General features: G+C 48.1%; 1 protein-coding gene and 1 pseudogene across 2 annotated transcripts in view; one reads left to right on the top strand and one right to left on the bottom strand.

Moving 5' to 3' along the window:
• DLGAP2 (DLG associated protein 2) overlaps positions 1–26,831 on the bottom strand; it is a 663,652-nt gene that overhangs the window by 567,058 nt on the left and 69,763 nt on the right. The window contains exons 2-3 of the mRNA XM_079142912.1: positions 15,604–15,961; positions 9,616–9,714 (exon numbers count right to left, since the gene is read on the bottom strand). Of these exons, the coding sequence (XP_078999038.1) occupies positions 9,616–9,630 (15 nt within the window). The 5' untranslated portion in view covers positions 9,631–9,714; positions 15,604–15,961. The remainder of the gene's footprint in view (positions 1–9,615; positions 9,715–15,603; positions 15,962–26,831) is intronic.
• LOC306662142 (large ribosomal subunit protein mL63-like) lies at positions 16,274–17,071 on the top strand (annotated as a pseudogene). The gene has a single exon. The product of its transcript is annotated as a large ribosomal subunit protein mL63-like (transcript).

The raw sequence follows: 26,831 nt of genomic DNA, 5'->3' as shown, positions 1-26,831 counted from the left end.
AAATATTGACTATTTTTACACATTCTGCCCCTGCCTTCTCATGAAACATCAGAGACTGGATTCTCTGTGGGTGTGACAGGTGACATTCTGCTCTCAAGGTCCTACTGGTAAGGGAGAGGGGGATAAGGCACTATGGGCAGCTCCTGGCTTAGCCAGAGAACAGCAAAGACAATTGGACATGGGCTTAATAAAGAAGAAAAGTTAGGTTTGTCAAAGTCACAACACATTTTAAGAAATCAGACAGCATTCCAAAACCTAAGTAAATTTCAAAGATTCTTCACCCCAGGAAAAGGAAAGACGCTGTTTTGATGCACACCTTTCCTGGTATGTGGCTGTATTCTATTTAAACATTCAAGATGATAAATGGGTCCTATTTAATTTTTCTTCCTTCTTGATCCTCATATCTGAGCAACACAGGTCTATTCAGAGTTGCCTTAAAGAAAGAGAATTTTCTTTTACAAAATTAATTAGATTTTGACATTCAGAATGATTGAGGCTAGACCTGGAACTAATGCTAAGAATCCTTTCTGTGAATTCACAATAGCCAAATTATGGAATCAGCCCAGATGTCCATCAATAGATTAATGGATTAGGAAAATGTGACTCAGCAATAAAGAAGGGAGGGAGACAAAGTCCCAAAACCACCAACAAGGACCCAAGGAGAAACACTCAGAGAGGGAACTCAGGTCTCAACCCTTGACATCTACACAGACATAAACAACAGAGAGAAGTCCCAGGACAAGTAAGTTAATCACACACACACAAGGACACACACAAAGAAAGAGGTAGAAGGGTCTACCTCAATTGATGAGCAAGTCCAAGAGCTCCGAAAACATGAAAATACAGGCAAACAAATCTCCCCCCAAAATTCACAATCCCACAGCAAAGGATCCCACTGGTAGTGAGGTGGATGAAAACCCAGAGAAAGATTATAAAAAATTGATTATTAAAATGTTCAATGAACTGAAAGAAGATCTAAAGAAGAAATTAAGAGTGCAATTACAGAAGATAATAATTTCCTTGATAAAGAAATAGAAATAGCGAAAAGAAATTAAGCAGAACTCCTAGAAATGAAAGACAGAATCAATCAAATTAAAAACTCACTTGAAGATATCACTGACAGATTATATTTTGTAGAAAACAGAACCTCACCCTTAAAAATAGAACTTCAGGCATTAAAGACAGGTTATATGATCTTGAGTACAAAAAAGGCAATAAATGGAAAAAATCATAGAACATGATCAGAATCTATAAGAACTCTGTAACAACTTTAAAAGATCAAACCTGAGAATCATTGAAATAGAAAAGAACATAGAGAAACAAACAAAAGATACAAAAAACATTTTCAATGAGATAGTTACAGAAAGCTGCCCCCATACTAGAAATGAGATAGACATCCACATACAGAACACTTACAGGACCCCAAATAGACCCACTTGAATGAGAAGCTTGCTGAGACATATCATAATCAAAATGCCTGACATAGAAAATAAGGAAAGATTATTAAAATCCGTAAGAGAGAAACATCAAAGCACATTTAGAAGCAAACCAAAAGTGCTCATCTCAGACCCTAAAATCAAGGAGGTCCTTCAATGGGATATTCCAAGCCCTAAAAGAAAACAACTACCAGCCAAGGATACTACACCCAGCAAATCTCAGTTTGAAATTTGAAGGGGAAATAAAAGCTTTCCACAGTAAGATTAAACTAAAAAATTTCATGAGTACCAAACCAGCACTACCAAGAATACTCAAAGATAAACTGCACACAGAGGAACTAAATAACAATTCCAAAAGCTCACAAACAGAGGAAGTTCAATAGTATAATAATCCACTAAGTGAGAAACAAAACAAGGTAAAATATAGCAAAATACCAAAATGGCAGGAAACCACAAACACATATCATACAAATGCTGAATGCTGATGGTCTCAACTCTCCAATTAAAAGATACAGATTAGCAGAATGGATTAAAAAAAAAAAGATCCAACTATGTGCTGGTTACAAAGGACTCAATGGCAAAGACATTCATAAACTGAAGGTAAAAGAATGGCAAAAAATATCCCAAGCATATGACCCATGAAAACAAGCAGGAGTAGCTATCTCATATCTGACAAAGCAGATTTCAAGCAAAAATTAATCAAAAAAGACAAAGAAGTCCACTACATACTAACAAAGGAACAATCCAACAAGAAGATAAAATAATCATAAACATTAATGCCAAAAATGTCAACGCATCCAATTACATGGAAAAAATACTCCATGACATTAAATACCAAATGGACCCCAACATAATAAACTGGATGATTTCAACACAGCCTTATCACCAGTAGACGGGTCATCAAAACATGAAATCAATGAAGATATTTCCAACCTAAAAACACTATAATCAAATGTACCTAATGGACATCTACAGAATATTCAGCCCTAAAATATCTGAATTTACTTCTTCTCAGTTGTACATGGAACTTTTTCCAAAACAGATAATATTCTAGGCCAAAAAGCAAATCTTAGCATTTACAAAATATTTTATATAATCCCATGTATCCTATCAGATTATAATGCACTGAAGCTAGAAATCAATAGAAAGCTATATATAATATATAATCTAATAATAGAAGCTATATAAACACATGTATACTTAACAATACTTTCATAAATGAAGACTGGATCAAAAAATAAATGAAAATAGAAATCAAGAAATTCTTAGAAATTAACAAGAACAAAGATACATCATATAAAAATCTCTGGGACACTATGAAAGCAGTTCTAAGAGGAAATTGTATAGCACTGAGTGCCTATATTAAAAAATTAGAGAATTCCCAAATAAATAAGCTTATGCTCCATTTCAAGGCCTTAGAAAAAGAATAACAAACTAACCCCCAAACAAGCAGAATACAGGAAATAATTAAGATCATAGCTAAAATCAGACACTGAGAATAAGAATAAGCTCACAAACAGAGGAAAGATCAATACAAAAAAAAATGGGTCTTTGAAAAAGATACATAAGATTGACAAACCCTTAGTCAAACTAACCAAAAGAAAGGCTATGAAGACCTAAATCAGCAATATCAGAGATGAAAAAGGAGTTATCACCACAGACCCTTCTGAAATCCAAAAGATTATTAGAACCTATTTTGCAAATTCATAGTCAGACTGGAAAGTTTGGAACATATCAACTAATTTCTAGATCATATGACTTGCCCAAATTGAAGCAGAAAGATATAGAAAAGCTAAACAGACCAATTAATGAAATTGAAACACTAATAAAAAGTCTTCCAAAAAGGATAAGCCCAGGAACTTGATGAATTCTCAGCTGACTTCTACCAGAACTTTACAGAAGAACTAACACCAGTCTTTCTCAAATTATTCCACAAAATTGAAAGGAGGGTAACACTCCCAAATACTTTCTATGAATCCAGTATAACCTCATACCAAAACCAGACAAAGACGCACCAAGGAAAGAAAATTACAGACCAATATCTCTAATGAACTAGATGCAAAACTCCTTAATAAAATATTAGCAAATGACATTCAAAAACACTTTAATGGGGGGGAGGAAAAATAACAGAATGAATCAAACACCATTACCCTATGTAAATGTATGATTAGCAAATAGTGTGCTGTTACTCCATGTACAAACAGAAACCACACGTATCCCATTTGTTTACGTAAAAATAAATTAAAATTAAAAAAAAAAAAAAAACACTTTAAAAAGATGATACACCAAGATCAAGAGGATTTAATTCCAGGGATGCAAGGTTGGTTCAACATGCACAGATCAATAAATGTGATGCGACACCCAAACAGAATCACATGATCATCTCAACAGATCTGCATCTGCTGAGGTCTGATCAAATGCAATACCTATTCATGTTAAAAACAATAGAGAAGATAGGGATCTAAGGAACTTACCTCAACAACATAAAGGCCATTTATGACAGACCAAAAGCCAATATTACACTGAATGGAGAAAACTAAGAGCATTCCTCTAAATTCAGGAACAAGACAACGCTGTCCACTCTCATCCCACCTATTCAATATATTCCTCAAAACATTAGCCAGAGCAATCAGACAGAAACTTCTCAAAAGAAGAATCACAAATGGCCAACAAATATATGAAAAAAGTGTTCAATGTCTCTAGCAATCAGGGAAATGCAAATCAAAACTACACTATAACTACAATTTCATCTCACTCCAATTAAATAGCAGTTATCAAGAATATGAACCACAATAAATGCTGGTGAGGTTGTGGGGACAGGTGGTGGGGCCACCAATTACTACAACTGCTCTGGAAAGCAGTATGGAGATTCCTCAGAAAACTAGGAATGGAGCCACCACATGACCCAGCTATCCCATTCTGGTATTTTCCCAAAAGATCTAAAATTGGCATCCTATACCAATAGTCACCTCAATGTTTATAGTAACACAATTCACAACAGCTCAACAATGGAACCAACCCATAAAAATGAATGGACTAAGAAATCATGATATTGATATACGTATACATACATATAAATGAATTCATAATACTTATATATTATAAATGTTTATAAATGCATGTGTGTTGATATATGTTTATATACGTGTGTGTGTGTGTATATATATACACATATGCACACACACATATGTATATATTTATATAAACAAAATGGGGTTCTACTCAGCCACAAAAAAGAATGAAGTCATGGAACTTGCTGGTAAATGGATGAAAATGGAGAATAGCCTCCTAAGTGAAATCAGCCAAACTCAGAAACTCAAAGGTTGAATGTTTTCTCTCATATGCAGAAGCTAGAGTGAAATCAAGCAAAGGGGGAGGAAAGGATAGGATAACAAAGATCCAATCAAAATCAAGTTAACAGACGAGCAAAGGAAGTCGGTAGCTTAGAGGAAGAAGGCGAGAGGGCAAGGGCATGGGAAGGAAAGCGGGGTCGTGAACTGAGCCCATTTCCATGCGTGTGAGTTGGTCAGGATGAACCCAGCTCCTGTGTGTGACTGCAGAGCTCTGATTAGAAAAGAAAGAAGGAAAGATCAGCTGAGGAAGGAGCACAAGGAGGGAGGACGGCAGGGAAAGGAGTGGAATCCGGTTCCGTGCATGTGTGATTCTGTCAGAACGAACCAAGGACTGTGTATAACTGAAATGCACTGAAAAGTGAGTCCCTTCTGTGACTTCTCTTGCTGTAAACGAGACAAGATCAAGATACAGCCGACCCTGCTTATGGAGACACCACAGAAATGGCAATGCTGCAGAATTCCGCGGGAGGGCTGCAGTTGTGGTAGGGACGGGCAGGTCCTGAGGCAGCCGGAGGGCACCTTACACCGAGGGCAAGCTAACCCTGGAATACGCTGTCATTTCAAAGACACTTCACCATTACACCTCAACGTCAAATGTCGTCCATTTTCATCAATTTAAATGAGTCTGCAGGCAAACCTGCCACCACTCATGTCCCCTGAGCTCCCTGGAGACCCCTCACGCTGCACCAAGTTCTGTCCAAGCCCACGCTCTCTGCTTGCCATTCTTATTTAGATTCAAGAGGCAGCTAAGCATGACAGGTTAGGTCAGAAAGACAGAACAAGGATTCTCAGCCTCGCCTCTTTGACATTTTGATCCAGATAACTTCTTGTTGTGGGGCATCCCGGGCACCAGGCTGTCTGCAGCATCCCTGACCAGCAGCAGCTTGCTACTGGCCAAAATGACTCCAGGCTTGACCAGGTGTCCCTAGGGGCAAAACTGCTCCTATTGGGAATCACAGCATCAGAGGAAATGGAGCTAGACCCTACGGAGCATGTGCAGCAAGCATTTCCCTGACTCCAAAACACATTGCTCTGGTGTGAGAAAAAAATAAACTGGATCTTTCCATGAAAAACTGGAGACAGATCAGAGGGAGGGAGGGAAATGGGGACATCCATTAGCTTATGTCTCCCTTCTTAAATGCACACAAGAGGGAGATTTGTTTAAAAAAAAAAAAAAAGTAAATCCCAAACACAGCTGGAAAGCAAGAACACATGATCAGTAAAGCAAAGTCAGTAGGGCCACTGACAGTGGAAGAGGCTGGGTCACGACAGTCACTGGGATGCTCCAGCACTGGAAAGAGAGCGAGAGGACCAGGGCAGCACAGGCAGGGAGAAGGCCCAGCAGGATCCAGCAGCAAACCTCAAGAGGACAGCACGGCTCCCAGGCAGCCCACACCTCTCAAGAACGTTTATGGACATACACCAAGATCTGGCAGCAAGCAAGGCAGAAATCCCTGGGAAAGCTAAATGAACACCTAATGCTGTACTGAAAAAGAAGTCTGTTCAGTGACTTCAGTTTTGACCTTCGAAAAAAATAAAAATGAAGAACAAATTAAAATCAAAATGAGTAGAAGAAAGTAAGTAATGAAGACCAGAAGAGACGTCAGTGAAAGAGAGAATATAACAACAATGAAAATCAGTGAAACCAAAATATGGCTCATTGAGTAAAAATCAGTAAAACCAGTTAACCTCAGACTGAAAAGGGAAGGAAATAGAAGACCCAAATTAGCAACATGCAAAATGAGAGCAGCAACATCATCACAGACCCTACAAACTAAGAACAACTTCACCCCAGTCGAGCCCCAGCTTATGGTTCTCTGTGGGAGGGGATGGGCCTGCAGAGGACACTTGGCTCTGTCTGCAGGTGCATGTGACCTCTGTCCTGCAGGCCTTCAGTCAGGGGGCCAGAGACCCTGCTGCATAGCCTGCCGTGCCAGGGAAAGCCCCCCAGCCTCCCACAGTGGGAATGGCAGTAGTGTGGGTGGTTTCCTACAGAGCACCACCCTCCACAGCCACGTTCCAACAAAGCTGCCTGATTCCACCGTGCCCAAGCTGCAGACCGTGGCACCCTCAGGTCCAGGGCCCATTCAACAGCACTGAGCTGCGGAGGGACTCTGCAGGGGACCCTGTGGGGCTTTTGGGGTCAGGGACAGCATTAGCAGCTCCTCCCTGCTGGGGGGACTGGGAGAAGCCTGTTCCCACAGGATGGGGAATCTGCCCTGTGCCAGGACTGAGCTGGTACCTGGTGCTTGTCCTCTACAGCAGGAGCACCCAGCTCCAGGAAGCACAAGGGGCACAGGTGGCATCTCTCAAGCTCCTGGTTCCTACATGTCTACAGCTGCTGCCTCAGCGTCAGGGCACCTAAGGCGGGATTCCCAGCAGGGGCCAGACATCAGGGGAGCTGAGGGGACTCCAGTGAGTCCAGCTGGAACTGAGTTGGGTCCACAGGCAAACAGGAAGTGAGTGTGAGCCACCCGTGCTGTGGTGTGCCAGGACGTTCTGCTACTGAAGAAGGCGTGTCTGAGCCAGGGATCTCCCGCCTACCAGCAGTGCCTCGTCTGTGAGAAAAGCTGGTGGAAGACACAGGCAGAGCCACCAGCTCATCACCCACCTCCAGCATAAGGCAGAGACTCAACCAGCAGGGCCATGGCCAGGGGCAGTGGGCAGGACAAGCAGGTGGTGGAGAGGCGAGAGTGGGTACCAAACACAGAGCTCCATCGGCCACCCATAATCCTCCTTGCCGTGTCACCTGTGTCTTCACATATGAAAACTGAACCAGCATGTACCAAGCCTACTAAGGGAGCACATGCTGCATCCACTTCCCTACCTAGTCTACCAGTGCGGAGTGAATGGGTTGCAAGGGAGGAGGGTCCACAGCCCTGGATGGGTTCTAGCCACCAGGGAACACCCATCCTGGGACAAAGGCAAGTCACTGGACAACCTGAGGGCAAGAGAAGGGGCGGGGTGGATGGGCAGCCAGCAGTGGACTCCGGCATGCATCCACTGTGACCACCCTGAACTTCTGACCACCTCCCAATGAGGGACAGTATCCTGTGCTGCCAGTGACCCTTCCCAGATCATACAACAGAAGCAAACAGGCTGAACAACACAAAGATTTTTCTGAACACCCTGGCAGCTTGAGGCGGGCACAGCTCCCCCCGCCCCGCTTTCTGCCACCCAACAGCCTGCATGGAAGCACGTACCAAGGGGGGCTCTGCCACCATCACAGGCCTCCTATCCTGTGGGCCACCCTGCAGACGGCTGGATGGAACCTCTTCAACCAGGTCTGTCAAAGGGTTACACGAGGCCCAATATCCTCTTTAACAGGTTCCTTTGAGGCTTAAATGACCCAGCGTTCCAACCAAGAAACATGTAACTGTCCATGCCAGATGCAGGGCATTTACTGAGAGCTGGCTTATTTTTGCTGAATCAGAAGAGAAAACAGTAAGAGGGGGGGAAAAAAAAAAAAGACCTGCCTTACAACCCCTCCCCTCCAAAGTCCTTCACGAACTCCTGAGGTTTCAGCAAAAGAGCAACGTGTTCCTGCATACGGTGCAACAGCCGGAGGCCAGCGCCACCTTCCGAGCCTGTCAGGTCCGAACCCTGCACAAGAATGCTTAAAGCTGCCACGAGTGAGACAGGGGACAGAGAAAGGAGACTGGAGGAAGACCTCAGGCAGCCATGGCAACAAGCGTCTCTGTGAAGTTTGGACATTTTTCATCAACTCCTTTCTGGAGTAAGAAATAACAACATATTATGCATGATCCCCAATTCCCTTCCACAAGTCAAGTAGAACACTTCTTTATAGGAAGCTTCAACAGATCGTCTGCTTTGCTCACCAGCACCGGGAGGAGTAAATGCCACAACCTTGCTCTCAAACACGTTCCAGAGGAGCAGGGCCTGCTGGTGCTGTGGCCCTGTGCTCCCGGGAGCACCCCAGGATGTGAGTACACTCAGATGAGCAGGGCCTGCTGGTGCTTAGGTCTTTGTGCTCCTGGGAGCATCCCAGGATGTGGGTACACTCAGAGGAGCGGGGCCTGCTGGTGCTTAGGTCTTTGTGCTCCCGGGAGCACCCCAGGATGTGGGTACACTCAGAGGAGCAAGGCCTGCTGGTGCTGTTGTCCTGTGCTCCCAGGAGCACCCCAGGATGGGGGTACACTCAGATGAGCGGGGCCTGCTGGTGCTTAGGTCCTTGTGCTCCTGGGAGCACCCCAGGATGTGGGTGCTTCAGTTGTGGTACCCGGAAGACAACAGGGAAGAGGCTGCACTACAGCTCAGCTCCACGGGTGCAGACCTTCCCCCCTGCACACAACAGTGCAGCCACGGCCTCCAGATTCCACAGGGAAGCCCTGAAATCGCAGGGAAGGCCGGCCTGCCATTAGGAAAGCTCAGCTGTGAGGCTGGGCACTCAGTCACATCCTCACACCTGGTGGCTCCACTCGGCACACCACCAGACCCAGGCGCACAAGGCCAGCCCACACCTCAGGCGGCCTCGGCTGCGCGACAACTTCGTCACTCCCCAGCTGCACATGACAGGACTCTGCGTTTCCCACTTACACACACCTCTCTGTGGCTAGAGAAGGATCTGCCCACAGCCCCAGGCCACCCTCATGCATGCATGTCTCCTCATTGAGCAGGTGCCTCCTCACATCAATCCTCGGCCCACCGCCCTCACCTGCCACCCGTGCCCCTCTGGCAGCTGGACTGCGGCCATCGCCCCAGCACCCCACCTGGGTAGAGGGTCCCATCTCAGCAGGCAGAAAGAACGTGCTTGAGCATGAGCACCCCAGAGAGCAAAGGCAAGAAGTAGCAGGGTCACACAGTACCTGAGCCGTCCCCATCGTGCCGGGCGGGGTGCAGCAGAAGGAGTCACCGCTGGAGTGGGACACGCAGGGCTACGGCTGAGTCTCAGGTGGCGGGAAAGCCTATGATGAGGATGGATAGAAATGGGGAAAATGTGATAAAAAGGGTAAACAGCCTCCCCCCTAGAAAAACATACGGAAAATGCATAGAAAACATGAGACCGAGCAACAGTTACATCACCTCAGTACAGCAATATGGGAAGAAGCAAGCAGGCGTGGAGAACCTCGCATAAAAGCAACATCAGGTACTTTTAAACACAACCTCAGAATTGTGCACAAAGCGCTTATCATATGCATATTGTGAAAAGCAATTTTAAAGCAGGTTTTGAAATTATAATAAACAGGGTTGGCAACTTCAAAATATTAAACCAGAGAGAAATCGGGAACCCATACTTTAAATCAGGAGTTATAATTCCTTATACAACTAGATGATAAAACAGTGTATGTGAACTTATGCTGGCTCAACAAAGAAGCAGGCCAACTCCAAAAAACAGGAGCCAGGGAATAATAATGGCCAATTATTTTCTTTCCAGGAAAAAGATGGGGGGAGTGGAGTTATGTACCTAGAGGACACTGAGGGTGGTCCTGATTTTAAGAGGTGCTAATACATATCTTCCAATAAATCATAAAATTCTCTGCTTAGTTTTTCATTTAATGATAACATGAAAGCATTATCACTCCAAAAGCTAATCAGATAAAATAGGAAATTGGTTTTCAAAGGGAGATTCATTGACAGCAGCGTATTGGAGACGCTGCCCCCTGCCAGGTTCAGCTCCTGTGATCGCATTCTCCCACACAGGCTTTGTGTGGCCCTGAAAAACCACTACCACCTGCACCAATTTTACACAAATTTGAGTGCTGGGTAGTTTACAACATAACGTGTAACATCTTATGAAATTTGTGTTCTGTCATCAAATTCTTTGAACAAGCATCAGTTCAACGACAAGTTACTGAACACTGAAGAGTCACTTTCAAACGTGCAACCGTCATAAAGTAGGCATGTTGGCCTTTTGTCTCAGCAAGCACATTCACACAGCGACCCTCATAAAGTGACTTACAGACGAGTCCGCCACTTGCTTCTTATAGACAGTCGCCACCTGCTGTGGCCACCCATCTGAACTGCAGACTCAGATGCAGGTGCCTGCGAGTAAGCCCTCTCTCCCCAGACCGGACGCTCTGCTTAAACTCAATTCATTCACTTGTTATGCCCACATTTCTCCCACCAGTGCACACGGAGCTGCTTAAAACCCTGTTCCCACCTTGAGGAATCACAACCAACCCTGCACTGTTGGGCCCTGGGCTGTTTCCAGTTTCCCCAACTACTAGGTACTATAAGGACAGTTTTACAAGCTCCTCAGAGTCTATGAAGAATATGCTCCTAGAAGCAGAATTACTGAGTCAGAGAACAAGCACATTATCAACCTGATCTGCTGCCGAGGTATCTGTCTCAATTTACAGTCACATACCATCAATCTCTGCTTTTGTCTCTGGTGGAAGACGGAGGCTGCACACTGCTCTCATGGAGTCCTGGGATATTTTCATGCACTGAGCAACTGTATTTCTGACTAAACTGTGTTTCTTAGTTTTTTTCTTTTAGGGGCATTTTTTTTTTTTATTTTGTAGTTGTAGGTAGACAAAATGTCTTTATTTTATGTTTATTTTTATGCAGCACTAAGGATGGAACCCAGAGCTCACTCACTCCGTCAGCAGCAGTGTCTTCCCACCCAGGACCTCTCCACGGACACCAGAGCTCAGCCACACCATCAGCAGCAGTGTCTTCTACCCAGGACCTCTCCACGGACATCACAGCTCAGCCACTCCGTCAGCAGCAGTGTCTTCTACCCAGGACCTCTCCATGGACACCAGAGCTCACCCACACCGTCAGCAGCAGTGTCTTCTACCCAGGACCTCTCCACGGACACCAGAGCTCACCCACACCGTCAGCAGCAGTGTCTTCTACCCAGGACCTCTCCATGGACACCAGAGCTCACCCACACCGTCAGCAGCAGTGTCTTCTACCCAGGACCTCTCCACGGACACCAGAGCTCAGCCACACCGTCAGCAGCAGTGTCTTCCCACCCAGGACCTCTCCACGGACACCAGAGCTCAGCCACACCGTCAGCAGCAGTGTCTTCTACCCAGGACCTCTCCACGGACACCAGAGCTCAGCCACACCGTCAGCAGCAGTGTCTTCCCACCCAGGACCTCTCCACGGACATCACAGCTCAGCCACACCGTCAGCAGCAGTGTCTTCTACCCAGGACCTCTCCACGGACACCAGAGCTCAGCCACACCGTCAGCAGCAGTGTCTTCCCACCCAGGACTTCTCCACGGACACCAGAGCTCACCCACACCGTCAGCAGCAGTGTCTTCTACCCAGGACCTCTCCACGGACACCAGAGCTCACCCACACCGTCAACAGCAGTGTCTTCTACCCAGGACCTCTCCACGGACACCAGAGCTCAGCCACACCGTCAGCAGCAGTGTCTTCTACCCAGGACCTCTCCACGGACACCAGAGCTCAGCCACACCGTCAGCAGCAGTGTCTTCTACCCAGGACCTCTCCACGGACACCAGAGCTCAGCCACACCGTCAGCAGCAGTGTCTTCTACCCAGGACCTCTCCACGGACACCAGAGCTCAGCCACACCGTCAGCAGCAGTGTCTTCCCACCCAGGACCTCTCCACGGACATCACAGCTCAGCCACACCGTCAGCAGCAGTGTCTTCTACCCAGGACCTCTCCACGGACACCAGAGCTCAGCCACACCGTCAGCAGCAGTGTCTTCCCACCCAGGACCTCTCCACGGACACCAGAGCTCACCCACACCGTCAGCAGCAGTGTCTTCTACCCAGGACCTCTCCACGGACACCAGAGCTCAGCCACACCGTCAGCAGCAGTGTATTCGCTTGCCCTTCATCTCCTCTCTGCCTGAGGAGTCCCCACAATGTGGAAGGGTTTGATGTTTACGTTCAAACCTCCCAATGACTTCATTAATAGTTTTATAGGTTAAAAATATCCTCCCAATTCTATAGTTTAAGAAGGATATCATTTTTTAAGAAACTTCTGTAACTATTTCTGATTATTAGATATTTAATATATTTAAAATTTTTGAGTTATGAAATGGAAATCAATTTTATTTTCTCTCCAATAGATAACCAATTATTCCAGATTTGCTGAATAATCCATATTTTCCTAACTTGAAAATGCTCCCATATAAAAGCATCCGTGCACAGACTGGTCAACTGACTGTAGCATTAGTGTTTCCCAGTATCCCATACCCCAAAATTCAGATGTTTTTCAAAACTCTTCATGAGACAGCAGTGTGAATCTTATTCTTGCATGTTAAATTAATCACCCCTTAATCAACTCCCCTTTTTCTACCTTTACTGATGCTTCAAATAAGAAAGGATTCTGCTGGGAAGTATGCAGTCAATACACACACGCACTCACACACACACACACACACACAAATACATGTGCTGAGACATATATGCAGAAATACATGCATGAATGTACAAAGACAGGCACGCACAAATACATACCACATGTATACATACAGACACATGCACAAATACACTCATATATAGAATATGCACAAGTACCTAAACACATGCATGCACACATATAGAGATACACATATAGATACAAATACATACATAATACATACATGCACACATACACATGTATGCACACACAGACATACACACAGACCCTCAGTCGACTTCACATGCTTCTCCATGCCAAGTGCCATGTGCCCCTTCCAAGGATTCTTCCATGGCTTTGTTCCTACACACTTTATGAATTCCAAGGCATTTTGCGAGGCTTATTTCTGAGAATGGAACTCATTTTTACATGACTTTATCATGGACAATACAGTCCGAGATTTTTATCTGCTGATCTCGGGTAAGCAGTGTTCTGGCTTACCAAGAAGATTTTGTATAGTCTCTTCCTCTCCCACTGAAATAAGTCCTTTGATTTTTAATACCCTAGCTCACATTTTCCCACAACAATACATGAATCATGGGTAGCACTTAGCTGCTCTGGCACCTTCCACTACTGCGTGTCTGTTGCTGAGCTCTGCACTGCATTCTTGTTCACGTTAAAGACGCTTCCCGCAGGGGCTCTGTCCTCCAGTGGTGTCAGAAGTAACTGCTGCTCTGCTTCCAGGTCTGTGGGACCCACCACCTGACCGTGGTGTCTGTCCCCTGCCAACGCGCTCTGTCACGCGCTGCCGTGGAAGCAACACGGCACCCACAGAGCGACTTCAGGCACACGCCTCACGTCTGCCTGGACGCAACTTGCTCATATTTCACTAGGAAATTTATATCTAAATTCTTAAGACGAGCCTCTTTCTACTATTTTTGCCAAGTCTGGGAATCAATCATTAAAAGAGAGGGGTGGTCATCGCTCGGGGATGGTTTAGATAATATCAAACTATCAGTTCCTAAAAGGTCGTCGTATTCATCTTTGAAACATCTAGCCAGTGCCTTTTGTTAAAGACAGATCTATGACAACTTTTATCTATAGCTACTGGTCCATTCAAATTTTCCACCATCAGCTGAATCAGCTTCTATCATTTATATTCACCAAGAAAACCCACCATTCCATCTTGATTTTCAAATGTTTTGCAAAAAGCTCCAGCAGATTTTAAGGTTTGGTAAAATTCTTCTAATTCTTGTTCCCTGGGGTTCGCCCAGTCTGAAGGCATTTGCCTGAACTGTGGGCAGTGGTGTGCACCAAACCATTGAGACAGTGCTTCTAGTTCCGGGAACCACATTAGAGGTCCTCGTTTCACAGGAGCACCTACGCTTTGAGAAGAGGTTCCCTGATGTAGGTTCAAACACACAGACAGGCATTCGAAAGCACCACAACAGTGTGTCAACACATTTAGAACAGGAGCTGCTAAGCTCTGTTAGTATAACCACTATTGTGCCTTTAATTCAGTTTTTCCTGTACTCCAAAACTGAACATCATAATTTTAATCTGATTTCGCAATGCTCTTTAAAAATTTAGCTTCTTCAAACTTCTGATTGCTAATCTGTTATTCCATCCTCATCAAAGCTCCTTAGCAACCCAAAGGCAAGGACCTGTGATTGATTTAATTTCCTGGGTTTCTATCTGATTCGTTTACAACATGCTACTCTATAATTACAGACTTAATTGAAGTGTCACAGGCATCTCGCTATCAGCAACAGAAATCATTCCACAAACCACATTCTCTAATGACACAGCATCTTCTCTGCCATGAACTGCGGCACCTGGTTCCTCCACACTGAGTGTGTCGCCCTCTCAACCCCTGGCTCCCCCTGGGAAGAACTGCTGCCTGGATCGCTGATCCTCTGGGGCAGCAGATGTGACCTGCAGGATGCTGGAAGTAAGAGGCTTCCTTCCTGTGGACCATGGCCACTAAAGCCAGTCCTTTCCCATCCTCTTGGGACATTTAAATGGCACACACCTTCCTTTCAGCGTGAGGTCACATGGGAGGCTGGGGTCTTCACCTATAGGTGGCCTTCAGACTCTAGCATCAAGTCTTCCCTGGGTCTCCTGGAGACCCACCCTGCAGATTTCAGACTTCTGGCATCTGGGTCACATTAGCCATTTCCTCATAATAAATTTCTCACTCTCTTTCTCAACAAAGACCCAGGAATAGATACACATCCTGCTGGCCCCCTTTCACTGGAGAACCTCGACTGGTACAGATTTTGGTAGACATCTGGAAGCATCATCACCCTGTGGACCTCAGGAACCCCAGGGCAACTGCATTGTGCTGGCTGGTAAGTAATGGAACAATCAACTCTCCTGTTTAACATTAAGGCCATTTACTGGCTCACAGGACTACTAAGTCCAGAATCCCATGGTCAGCTTTATTCTGTGGCTCAATGATCTGCTTGGTTTGTTTCCACCTCTTCCCCTCAGACTGAGCTTCATCCAAAAGTTGATTTCAACTCACAGTGGCAGAGGGGCTGGCCAGGACTCCCAGAGACTTCTAGTTCTCTTCCAAAGTGAGATGGACTCACGTTCCTGAAGATGAGACCTCTTTCCCAGAGGCACTTCCAGCTTCAAGGCATGGACCAGGTCACATGCCCCACCGCAGGTCATGCAGGCATCTTCCTCCACCTGCAGGGGACATGGTGCAGCCGTGGACCATCCATGGAAACTGAGGAGCTTCAACGAGCCAGTGAAGGCTGGGAGTCCACCCCAGGGTCTTCTACCAGGCAGTGTCACGTTCACCTGCTCTGCAAAGCTCTTCTCTTTCCACAGGTGTGGCAGTCAGACACACCACCCACAGCTGCCTCTGGATGTCAGCACTGCAAAGATGACCTCACTGTTACTTCAAACATGGGGCCGAGGGAGCACAGCCACACCACTGAAGATGGGGAGCACCATCTTCAGATGGGAACTGGGTTCTGGCACATAACATGGTAGGAAAATGATACAAAGGAATTAAGCCACAAATTGCTAGTAGCTATTCTTCCTCTTCTGTCCCCAGTTTTGAAAACCACCAATAAACAAACTGAACACTAAAACTTAAGTATGCCTTTTTACAGTTGATTATCCTGTTGAAAATAGCAGTAGAACTTAATAAGAAAAGTTAGGAAAACTTGCACTGTGGCATAAGCATGGATCATAGAAAAACAATTTTCAGTGCAATAGTTTCATTTACAGAATGTATTTCAAAAGCAATAGGTGGGGACCCCGAGAGGCTATTGTCCTGCCACAGTTGCATCAGCCGCTGTGCAAAGAGGGGCACAAGTTGTTGGGAGTGTGGCAGGAAGCATGTTCCTCACGCTCTTCTCTGCCGCAATCGCATTCCTGGAAGTCAGCGGATCGGGAAGCACCGGCGACCACGGAGGGTCTCTTTGTTGTTGAAGCAGAACACGATCCGTCGCCTGGAGATCGAGGCGGAGAGCCACTACTGGTTGAGCATGCCTCACATGACCGCGGAGCAGGAGTAGCGCCACGCCAGCGTGCACGGGGCACAGGCTTTCGAGGCCATCAAGTCGGCCAGCACTTCCAAGTTTCCCCCACATAGATTTGTTGCTGATCAGCTCAACCATCTCAGTGTCACCAAGAGATGGTCCTACCCTGAGCCATCACATTAAGATTTCACAGATAACTGGACTGCCCTGTCTTCTCCTGGAACCAAAAACAAACAGCAGCAACAACAACAAACAACCTGTAGTTCCTATTAAAACATGAGCCTTTGGGCCAGAATCTTATTAAAACAAACATGAGCTCAGTGGTCTTGGCTTATCAAATATCTGGGGCTCAAAACACCTTGATATCTAAAAGCGTAATCACTGACCTAATGTGTTTTGTTTCTTTAACCTGATAGGGAGATATCAGGGATTTCCTGAGTCATTAATGATACAAACTATTTTACCTGAAAGCTGTAATAAAATTACAAACTATGAAAAAAAAAAAAAAAAGCAATAGGTGGCGATAAGCTATATGTGAAACCCAATTACCAGAGGATCGGGCATTTACAGTTTCCTATCTGCAATTATTTTATGATCCTGGTATTGCCACTAGCACAGATGTGTAATGATGTGTATCAAATAAACTCCGTATTTTGCTAAATATTTTAATTAATGACTAAAAAGATAATATATAGCATTCCCACACAAAATGCATTTAAACAATAGTAAATCGTCGAGTGTAGTGAAGAATCAGTGAAACTGGAGGAATTAAAAGCCAGAGGAGGGCTGCAGAGATTGGAAATGCAGACAGTCACCAGCATGAGTCCTGGGGCGAGGTGCCTGTCTGGAGAGAAGACTGCGGGGCCTGACACACGGAGTCCTCTCGCAGGTCATGAAAGGGCACTGAAGAGGGCCTTCAAGGGAACAGCTCAAGTCCCAGTTTACTCATGGACCAGCCCATCGAGAGGAAGCTTCTGCCCCAGCTGTCGGCAGCAGCCTCAGTCCCAGGACCAAGGACCTTTCACCCAGCCCTCAGGAGCCACGCAGCTGGGGAGGCAGGTGCACAACAAGCCACACCCACAGAGAACAGCAGACCGGGCACCGGACAGCAGACTGGGCACCGGACAGCAGACCGGGCACCTGGACAGCAGACCAGGCACCGGACAGCAGACCAGGCACCGGACAGCAGACCAGGCACCGGACAGCAGACCGGGTACCGGACAGCAGACCGGGCACCTGGACAGCAGACCGGGCACCGGACAGCAGACCGGGCACCTGGACAGCAGACCGGGCACCTGGATAGCAGACCAGGCACCGGACAGCAGACCAGGCACCTGGACAGCAGACCGGGCACCTGGACAGCAGACCGGGCACCGGACAGCAGACCGGGCACCTGGACAGCAGACCGGGCACCTGGACAGCACTCCCACAACACCCGCAGAATATGGCGCTATTTCTTTTTCTTCAGGGAGGATGAACATCCAGTCCACACGCTTCTCTCACTGAGGAGAAAAGTTCACCTGAAAAAAGATCACTTGTTGCTATTAATTACAGCCAAGTTGACTCCTATCAACAACTTTTCACTTACAAAAAAAGAAAACATTTCAACTATGATTCTGTTTTTCCCACAATGCCATACTGTCAAATAACTACTTTAAATTAGGTGGCACTGTGTAAAAAGGCAAAGAGAGCACCTAAGATATCCCAGTACCCAAAAACTGGAGAGGAGAGAGGGAGAGAGGGGGAGAGAGTGAGGCTTGGTTCACAGGAAAACTGCAGTCAGACCCTACAGAGATGGGGACTGGGTCTGTAGCCTACTGCCTGGGCTTCTAATGGGGTGGGAGGAGGGGATTTGAATGGACAAATGGAGACAAAAATCTTCCTGAGCACTGGCCAGAGAAGAGCACAGCCCTGCCTGTGGAACCCAGGCCACCAAAGACCCTCACAGGGGAAGCAAAGCCTGAACAGAAAGCCTGTGGCTCTTTGTTGTCTCTGAAGGAGCTGAAATTCCTCCTGTCCACAGCAGGAGACCCTGGTTCACCAGGCCTGCCCTGTGGTTCCAGGCCTCCCCTCCAGGGAACACCAGAGTTCACGCCATCTCAACCATTCCGCGGGGCTCCCATCTCTTTTCCAGTCCTTCACAAAGAAGAGCAAGCTATATTTTAAATTGTGACTGAGCAGAAGGTCTGCTGCTTCTCTTTACAGAGGTCATGGGAAGTGAAGCTGTTCAAACAATCACGATTTCTGTGAACTGTTAAAAAGCAAATAAGGGAAAGAAGGCAGAGGTCTGGCTTGCAAACAGGTGCTCCAAGAATTTCAGCATGAACCTCAGTATACAATTACGCAGCTAAAGTGATGGACGTGACCCACGTCATCCCTTTCCAAAGAGCATCCAGACCTCTTCCTCCATCTGCCTCAGACGCCTTTGGGAAGCTCCCTCCCTCTGCATCCCTGGGAATGCCCTGATCCACACTGGGCCTCAGTGCAGCCTGTCCCCTGGCCCTGCTGGCCAGGTCAGTGATGTGCTCACTTTTCCTCCAAGCACACTGGTCAGTGTGGCTCTTGTTGAAGGGCTGTGGGTGGAGGTCACCAAGGAGGCAGCCTCAGTAGCCTGGAGTAGGAAGCAAGATGGAGTAGGAGAAGCCCAGCCCCAGGACTTTACTTGATCCTCAGGCACTGCATCCAACTGCAAGATCCCGCAAAGCCCCTTTACATTTGTAAACCACAGTGAGCTGAGTGTCTGCTGCCTGCAACCAAGTATGTCCTAAAGAAAAGTCAGCTACAATTCTATCATGGTGACTGTCACCTGGCACCAAGCCCAGCTTCCCATGGGGTTTCCAAATGGCCTTGGCATGCAACGGATTAGCAGGGGACACTAACTGACCAAGTCGAATGCCCCACTGGTTGAATGCCCTATGGCTCTCCTGGAACCACATTTGTAAGTGTTGGCGATGTTCCCAGCCTGACCACATTCAAACAGACTTAGCCTATGCTCCATAGAACATTAGGCACTACAGCTACACAGCACAGTTCTTGTGTAGGCCTAGAATCCACAGGCAACTTGAAACTCAAAACAGCTAACCCTAAAGACATTCTGAAACACAACCCCATGGCAGGTGAGCACCACCTGTGCTAGTGTGGCCTGGAATTCTGGGCAAGGCCCCTGGAGAGGTGAACGTCTGGGAGACGCACAGGGTGCGACAGCATCAGCTGTGAGCAGCTGTGGGAAGAGGCCACTTAGGAATGTCCTCCCAAGACAAAGACCTGCCCTGGAGGAAGAGAAGAGACGTAAGAGCTTGGGGTAGAGGAGGCAGGCCAGAGGAGGCCCCTTCTCAATTCCCACTGCTAATGGAACTAGCCTGTACTCTTTTGGCACAATGACAGGGAGAAAAGCAACCCCTCTGACACTAACAGCGTGCTTTGGGAGCAAACTGCTGAGGTCCATATCTGCTGAGTTGGCAGAACCGGTGCCCTGTGGGTGACATAAGAAGAATTGGAATGAAAAATAAAATCTAAGAAAGTTTCAAATATCTTGGGAGAAAAAGAGGAAATAATTAATTTTCTCCACATGTTCTCAGGCTCCTAGTAAGTTGAGCCAGTGTTCATTTCCTTGAATGAGCATAATCTGGAAATGACAGCACAAATTCTGGTTTGCTACTGTTTCTTCTGTCACCTGGCAAGACCTGGAGATGGAGCAGGGACATCGGGGTCAGCTGCTGCCAAAGCAGTTGGGCTTGTAGGGACAGCTGACTTGCTGGTGACCAAGCCGAAGGCTGACCATGGTACTGCTCCTAATCATGGACTCACTCAAGGGGGCCTCAGCACTGAAGACTCAACCCCTAATAAGATGAATAGAAAGCACAGCTCCTTGAAAATCTCACAACTGCTGAACTGAAACAGGCTTCCAGGAACCACCCAGACAGGCAGCCCCAGGGCATGATGATAAACTGCCAAGCACATCTGTGACACCCCTTTTGGTGGCCACGAATTTGGGCAATATCCCCTTGTAGTCACAGGGGTAGACGCTGATGTGCAGTCACCTGACATACAGACACTCACTCTGGTCCTCTTGCTGTCATTAAGGCCATGATGCATGCCTCGTCCTAGCCCAGCTGAAACTCATGCTGGGGCTGAAGCCGAATGTGCTCGGTGGACATGCCTTTCAATGCACAATCTGAAAGCCCTAAATGCCAGAACTGCATTCCTACTGGCGTTAGCTGAATGCTAGTTTCTAATCAATAGTGCAGCACAAATTCAATGTGCTCGCTCCTTATGCTCATTACTTAGCATAAGTATTACAAAAGCCAAGGGACCATACGCTTCTCTGGCTCAGACAGAAAGCAGTCCTACGGCCCAAGCATTTCTTCCAAGGAAGGCTACATACTGAAGAGCTCTTGATGCCAGCTGGGTCTCCTGATTTCAGTTTTATGGAAGAAGGGGTTGACCACAAAATTAAAGCTTCAAATGTGAACAACACACAGTCCTCCTCCAGAGCACCTTCCCATGAAGCCAGCACCCGGTACCCCCCACCCCAGGGGCAATGGAACTAGGGATGCCTGGGACAGCACGTCACTCTCAAACAGCAACACTGCACTATGTGAGAGGCTTTTCTTAAATATGAGTTCTTAGCTGTGCTTTTCACAAAAAAGTAACCATGTGAGATTGAGAATGTGAGTGTGCTTCTCTATACTAACCATTTCCCTCTGTTTCCATAACATTATGTTGTAAACGCCAATGTACAAAATCAAATGTGTTCAGAAAATTAAAGTGAATACTGGATAAAAGACTATATATATAGGAGTTAACGGAACTGAATCATGGCTGGGGTGTAGTTTCATGGTAGCGCACTTGCCTAGCACATGCTGAGACCTGAGTTCAATCCCCAGCACCACACACCCAAAGAACTGAAATATTAACTTAATCAGACACAGGAGTTACACACAAGGGGGAAACCATGAGTACAAACAACAGAACAAAAAGACACTGATCAACAGGCAGCAAGGCAGAGACCCCGAGTGAAAGAGCTCCAGATTGGGAAGAGGAGCGGCAGCTGACAGGGAGGAGGGGCACCTGAACAGCTCTGCCATGAGAGCCCAGGGCACTTTCACAGTGCGAGCCACACGTGAGGAGCAGCAAGTGCTCGGAAGACGCCAGGAGGTGAAAAGGAGGCCTGAGATGCAGGTGAGCACAGGTGCTGGGACCCCGCAGGGCTTCTTGGCACTGAGACCAGAGTCAAACCATGGAGGCCCCCTGAGTCCCTCGCACAGGACAGAACAGGGCCACTGTCAGCAAGCAGCAAATGAAAGCCAGATCCAGGAGATGGGTGAAGAAGATGGCAGGCTTAGAAGAGGATGAGCAGCGAAGGGCGAGGCCAAGCGAACGAGCAGATCTGGGAGCTCCCGGGAGGAGCGGCATCAGAGTGAGGTTGCCAGCACCTCCCACCCTCCCCATACCAAGACCCCAAGCAGGGACCAAGGCCAGTCCAGACCCCGAGCAGGGACCAAGGCCGGGTTGAGCTCGCCCTGCAGTCGAGTGTATTTTGCACTGCCAGATGGTTGTGGGTTCGGGGAGCCAGGGCTGGAGTGTTGTGGTTTGGACGAGAGGTGTCCCTCAAAAGCTCACGTCAGACGTGCAAGAGGGTCCAGAGAAGAAAACGATTGGGTTTTGAGAATCTTAACCCAAGCAGTGAATTAATCTCCTGGTAGGGACCGACTGGGTGGTGGCTGAAGTGCTAGGCGAGGCTGGAGGAGGTGGGATCGGGCGTGGCTTTAGGCTTGTATTTGTGTCTGGCAAGTGGAGCCCTCTCTCCCTGCTTCCTGATCACCACATAAGTCACTTCGCTCTACCACACTGCTCCACTGTGTTGTTCCTGTCTCTTCTGGAGCCCTGAGGAATGGAGCCAGCCTTCTATGGACTCAGACCTCTGAAACCATGAGCCCTCAAATCTCTTCCTCCTCTACAGTTGTGCTGGTCAAGTCCTTTAGTCACAGCAGCGAAAAGTAGCTTTAGTCAAGGCCAGCAGACACACTGACACCACTGTTGTGAAGGCCGCCAGTGCCCACAGTATTCCGGCCCTCTTAATAATGCAAAGCGAGTTCACAGTTAGGACTGACTATCTGGTATGCTTTCTTAGCAAAATGTGATTGGAGAGCATGCTCCTAGGTGCATGCAGCCAGTCCCAAAACAAACGTGAAACAGGCTGAACTTGCCCATTCACGTTCCTTTTTCCGGCTCTCAGCTGCATCCGACTCTTCTTCACAGTCACCCTAACCCTGGTGACCAGGATCATCTGTCCTCCTCCTCAGTTCCTGCAGGCTGAGCACACAGTGAACATGTCACACCTTACACACACACACTCACTGGGTAGACTGAGAACAAGAAGCCCAGGTGCTTAGCAGGGCTGAGGCAGAGACAGGGCAGGGGCTTCCCGTGCCCACACCCCAGAGGAGGAAGTCCTCTAGCTGAGCAAGTTCTTACTTAACTTTAGCACATGGGGGTGAGACACAGTGAGTGACGAGGTATGGCCTCCAGGAAGCATCAATCTGTCCCCAGATACTAGAATTCCAAGGTAGGACTCAAAATAACCCTCCAGAATTCTAAGGAGGCATCAATCAACATTTGCTTTCAGGGTCCCAAGAGATAGCATCTGTCAGCATCTGTCACCTACTCAGAATACCCTGTGCACTTGGTCAGGTCCCCAACACAAGGGTAGTGTTGGAGACCACAGAAAAGCAGGAACCAGTCCTTATTCATAAGATCCAGGAGGTAAGAGCAAGAGGTCAACATATAAACAACCTTGTAAAGGCACAGAAGGGCCCTTCAGAATGGTTAAAATAGAAAAGACTGACATCCCCAAACATTGGTGAGCATCAGAGTGCCAGTTCCTCTCCACACCGCTGGTGGGGGTTTAAAAGAGTACACTCACAATGCAGGGCCACTTGCCAATTTCTTAAAGAGGTGAAACTTTACATCCACGCATATGACCCATGCATTCCATTCTTAGGTATTCACCCAAGAGAAATAAAACATGTCCACAGAAAGACTCACAGCAGCCCTATTCACAATGGCCACAAACTAATAACAACCAGGAGTCCATCGAATGGAAGAGGAAAAACCGTGGCATCTTCCAAATTCATTCACTGGAATACTAATCAGCAACAAAAGGAAAGAAATGCCGATACATGGAACAACATGAATAAATTTCAAAAACATGCTAGATGAAAGACGCAATCAAAAAATACATCTGAATCCAGTTTTCAGCTAAAGCTACTCTTGGGTGACAGAAGGCAGAAGGTCAAGGATTCTGAGTGTGGGTGGGGCTCTGGGAAGTTCACTGGGAACTAGGGTTTTCTCCACCTTGCTCTGGTGCTGGCTGCGAGGTCGTGTACGAGTGTCACAACCCACTAAGCTGACATCTAATATCTGTTCATCTTTTAAGTTATCCCTTAATAAAAACCGAGGAAAGGGGATGCTGGGTACTTCAGTTAGCATCAGCAGAGTGGGGTTAGGGAGTCAGGGAGGTTCTCAGCCACAGTGATCCTCCACTGGTGCCTTGAAAGACAAGCCAAGCACAACAGTGGGCCAAGAGCAGCCTGAGCACACTGGCTCTGGGGGGAAGCAACCCGCCCTGGGATGCAGAAGGCCCCTGTCAGGGCAGTGGAAGAGGCAGCAGGCCGGGCCTTGGAAAGCCTGTGTCCACCAGGAGGCAGCACCGTCCTCCTGGAGAGGATGCTCCGCAGGGAACAACAGCACGGGCCACAGCATGGGCCTGCAGTGCTGGAAGACCATTCCCGCTGACCTGAAGAGTCCAAGGGTGGCGGGCTGAGGAGCAGGGTGTCCTGGAGGGAAGGAACAATCCGATCAGGAGCACCCCGCCCTGGTAACAGGGCAATGCCTTCAGCTCCCTGCCCCAAATCTCAGGCGTTTCAAAGAAGAGCACAAAAATCCAGAAGGAACCCACTCAGTGGTAGGGGAGTCCCAAGGACCCAGAGAGGACGCTGACAGGCCATGGTGGCCCTCTTCCAGGAGGGTGATGAGGAGGATGGGCTGGAGCAGTGTGAAGTTCCCAGAGGCCTGGGAACACCGCTCATTCTCTCCTCGGGTCAGTTACACGTTTGTGAACTCACTTCCTTGATAGAACTGGTCAGTGACCCTGAAACCAGAGCTCGCATTACACACACATGCACAAGGTGACCAGAAACTTGAGATGCCGTGTGGCATCTCACTCACGCCATCACCTTCTCACCTCGGCTGGGTCCTCTGGCGCCACTCAGCACGCACCCTGTGTCTCCAGGGGGCTGGTCGGTGACTGCATGTGCTGCCCGCCCTTCTCCCTGTGAGTTCCCAGGCTCAGCCCCCCAGGTGCAGCTGGGTCCCTGGCAAGAGGCTGGATGAGCCTGTGCATCCGTGTGGTGCTGCTGCTGCGTAGGCACAACACTGATGAGTCGTCTTCAGACCTTGGAGGCGTCTCTGAACAAACGGGGCTACCCACTGACCACTGCATGGATCCCATGGCCAGAAGCTCCCAGGCACAAGGGTTCAGCATCCATGAGATTCCAGAACGAGCCCACCGTGGTGATGCAACCCGACTATAGCAGAAGGTCCTGAGGAAGCAGCTGGAGGTGCGCATGGCGGCCCCCTGCAGAGCTGATGCAGAGGCACAGGGCTGCCCTCCCGAGCCAGCAGAGGCCTCAGCAGGACAGCGGGGACAGACACAGCCTTGACCTCAGGACAGCCCACCTGGGCCTCCCTGAAGTCGCAGGGACCCATCTCAAGTTAGAAGCACTATCGTGTTTTCATCAGCTTCTGTCGCTGTGACCGAGATGCCTGACAAGAACACGGGAGGGAAAGCTTGTTAGGGATCGAGGTTTCAGAGGTGTGTTGTCTGTGGTTGGCTCACCCACAGCTCTGGGCCCAGGAGAGCAGCACATCACGGTGGAAGGGTGTGAGGGAGGGCAGCAGCACAGGCCGTGACAGCAGGATCCAGAGAGAGCTCCTGATCAGGGACAAGAAGACCCCAGTCACGGCCCGGGACACGCCTTCTCCAGCCACACCCTGCCTGCCTGCGGTGTCCACCCAGGCGATCTGCACCAGCAGATTGATCCACTGGCTCAGTTACGATTCTCGTAGCTTGATCCTCTGAACACTCCTGCATCATCCCAAATGTGGTTTAGGACACCTCATATCCAAATCATGACACTCAGAGAAGCCAAGTCACAGAGCAGATCCCTCAGCTCCAGAGGGAGCAGCCCTGGGAGCAAGGGCTCCAGTCCACAGCAGGCGCTCTGAGGAGCACCATGCCCACGCGAAGGAGCAAAGCAGAGGTAAGGGCACAGAAGCACAGCCGGGCTGAGACCCTGCAGCTGAGCACAGGAACATGCCGAGGAGGGGCCCACCAGACACGTGACAAGAACCCCACCCAGTGCAAGGGTCTGACAAAGGGCAAGAGACGTGAGGACAAGAACCCAGGAGGGCAGGCTCAGTCCAGCAGGAGCCCAGAGGAAAGTCAGAGAGAACAGAGGGGAGAAAGGAAAGAAGCAAGGGAAGAACGTTCTCGAGGCTGAAGAGAAAGGGGCAGGCTGAGACTGAGGTGCGCTGGGACCAAGCGGCACAAACGAGCAGCAGACAACAGCCCGCCATGCCTGACCCAGGCTCAGCTCTGCAGAGTCAGGTCCAGTGGGAAAAGGAGGGGATGGGCACTCTCGAGAAAGACGGAGGGACTGCACCGGGTCCCTTGGCCAGCCTGACTGCAGGTGCCGGCGTCAAGGGAACTGGCTATGAATTGAGACTCACGCACTCAGTAAAGTCAGCTTCACGTGGGAACAAGATATTTTAAGACATCCAAGGATTATGAAAGCTTGCCACCCACAGATGTTAACAAAGAGACTCTCGGAAGACACATCCACAAAATGCAGAGTATCGAGTAACGAGGGAGTTACAGAAGAGCTGGTGGTGAGATGACAGACCTCGGCCTGATCCGTGGCTGGCACAGAATGCCCACAGGGACCACGCCCGCTCTCTGCGGGCCGTGATGAGGAGTGCGGAACAAGAGGCAGCTCTCAGGCAGGGCGACAGGAGGGCAGAATCACTGATCAACAGAATCCAGCTCCAGTGCAGCACAGCAGGGAGGCGCCACAGGAGCCTCAGAACTCACAAAAGGAGGGAGACCAAACAGGTGCTGAATGAGCAACGGATAAAGCCCAACACTGTTCCTGATATTTTAAGTAATTTGTAAAGTAACCTGAGAGGGAAATTCATT

The sequence above is a fragment of the Sciurus vulgaris genome, assembly GCF_902686455.1.
Source record: "Sciurus vulgaris genome assembly, chromosome: 5".
NCBI classification, from domain to species: domain Eukaryota; kingdom Metazoa; phylum Chordata; class Mammalia; order Rodentia; family Sciuridae; genus Sciurus; species Sciurus vulgaris.
Note: the sequence above shows the minus strand (reverse complement) of the source record. Positions and strands in the feature narration are given on the sequence as shown.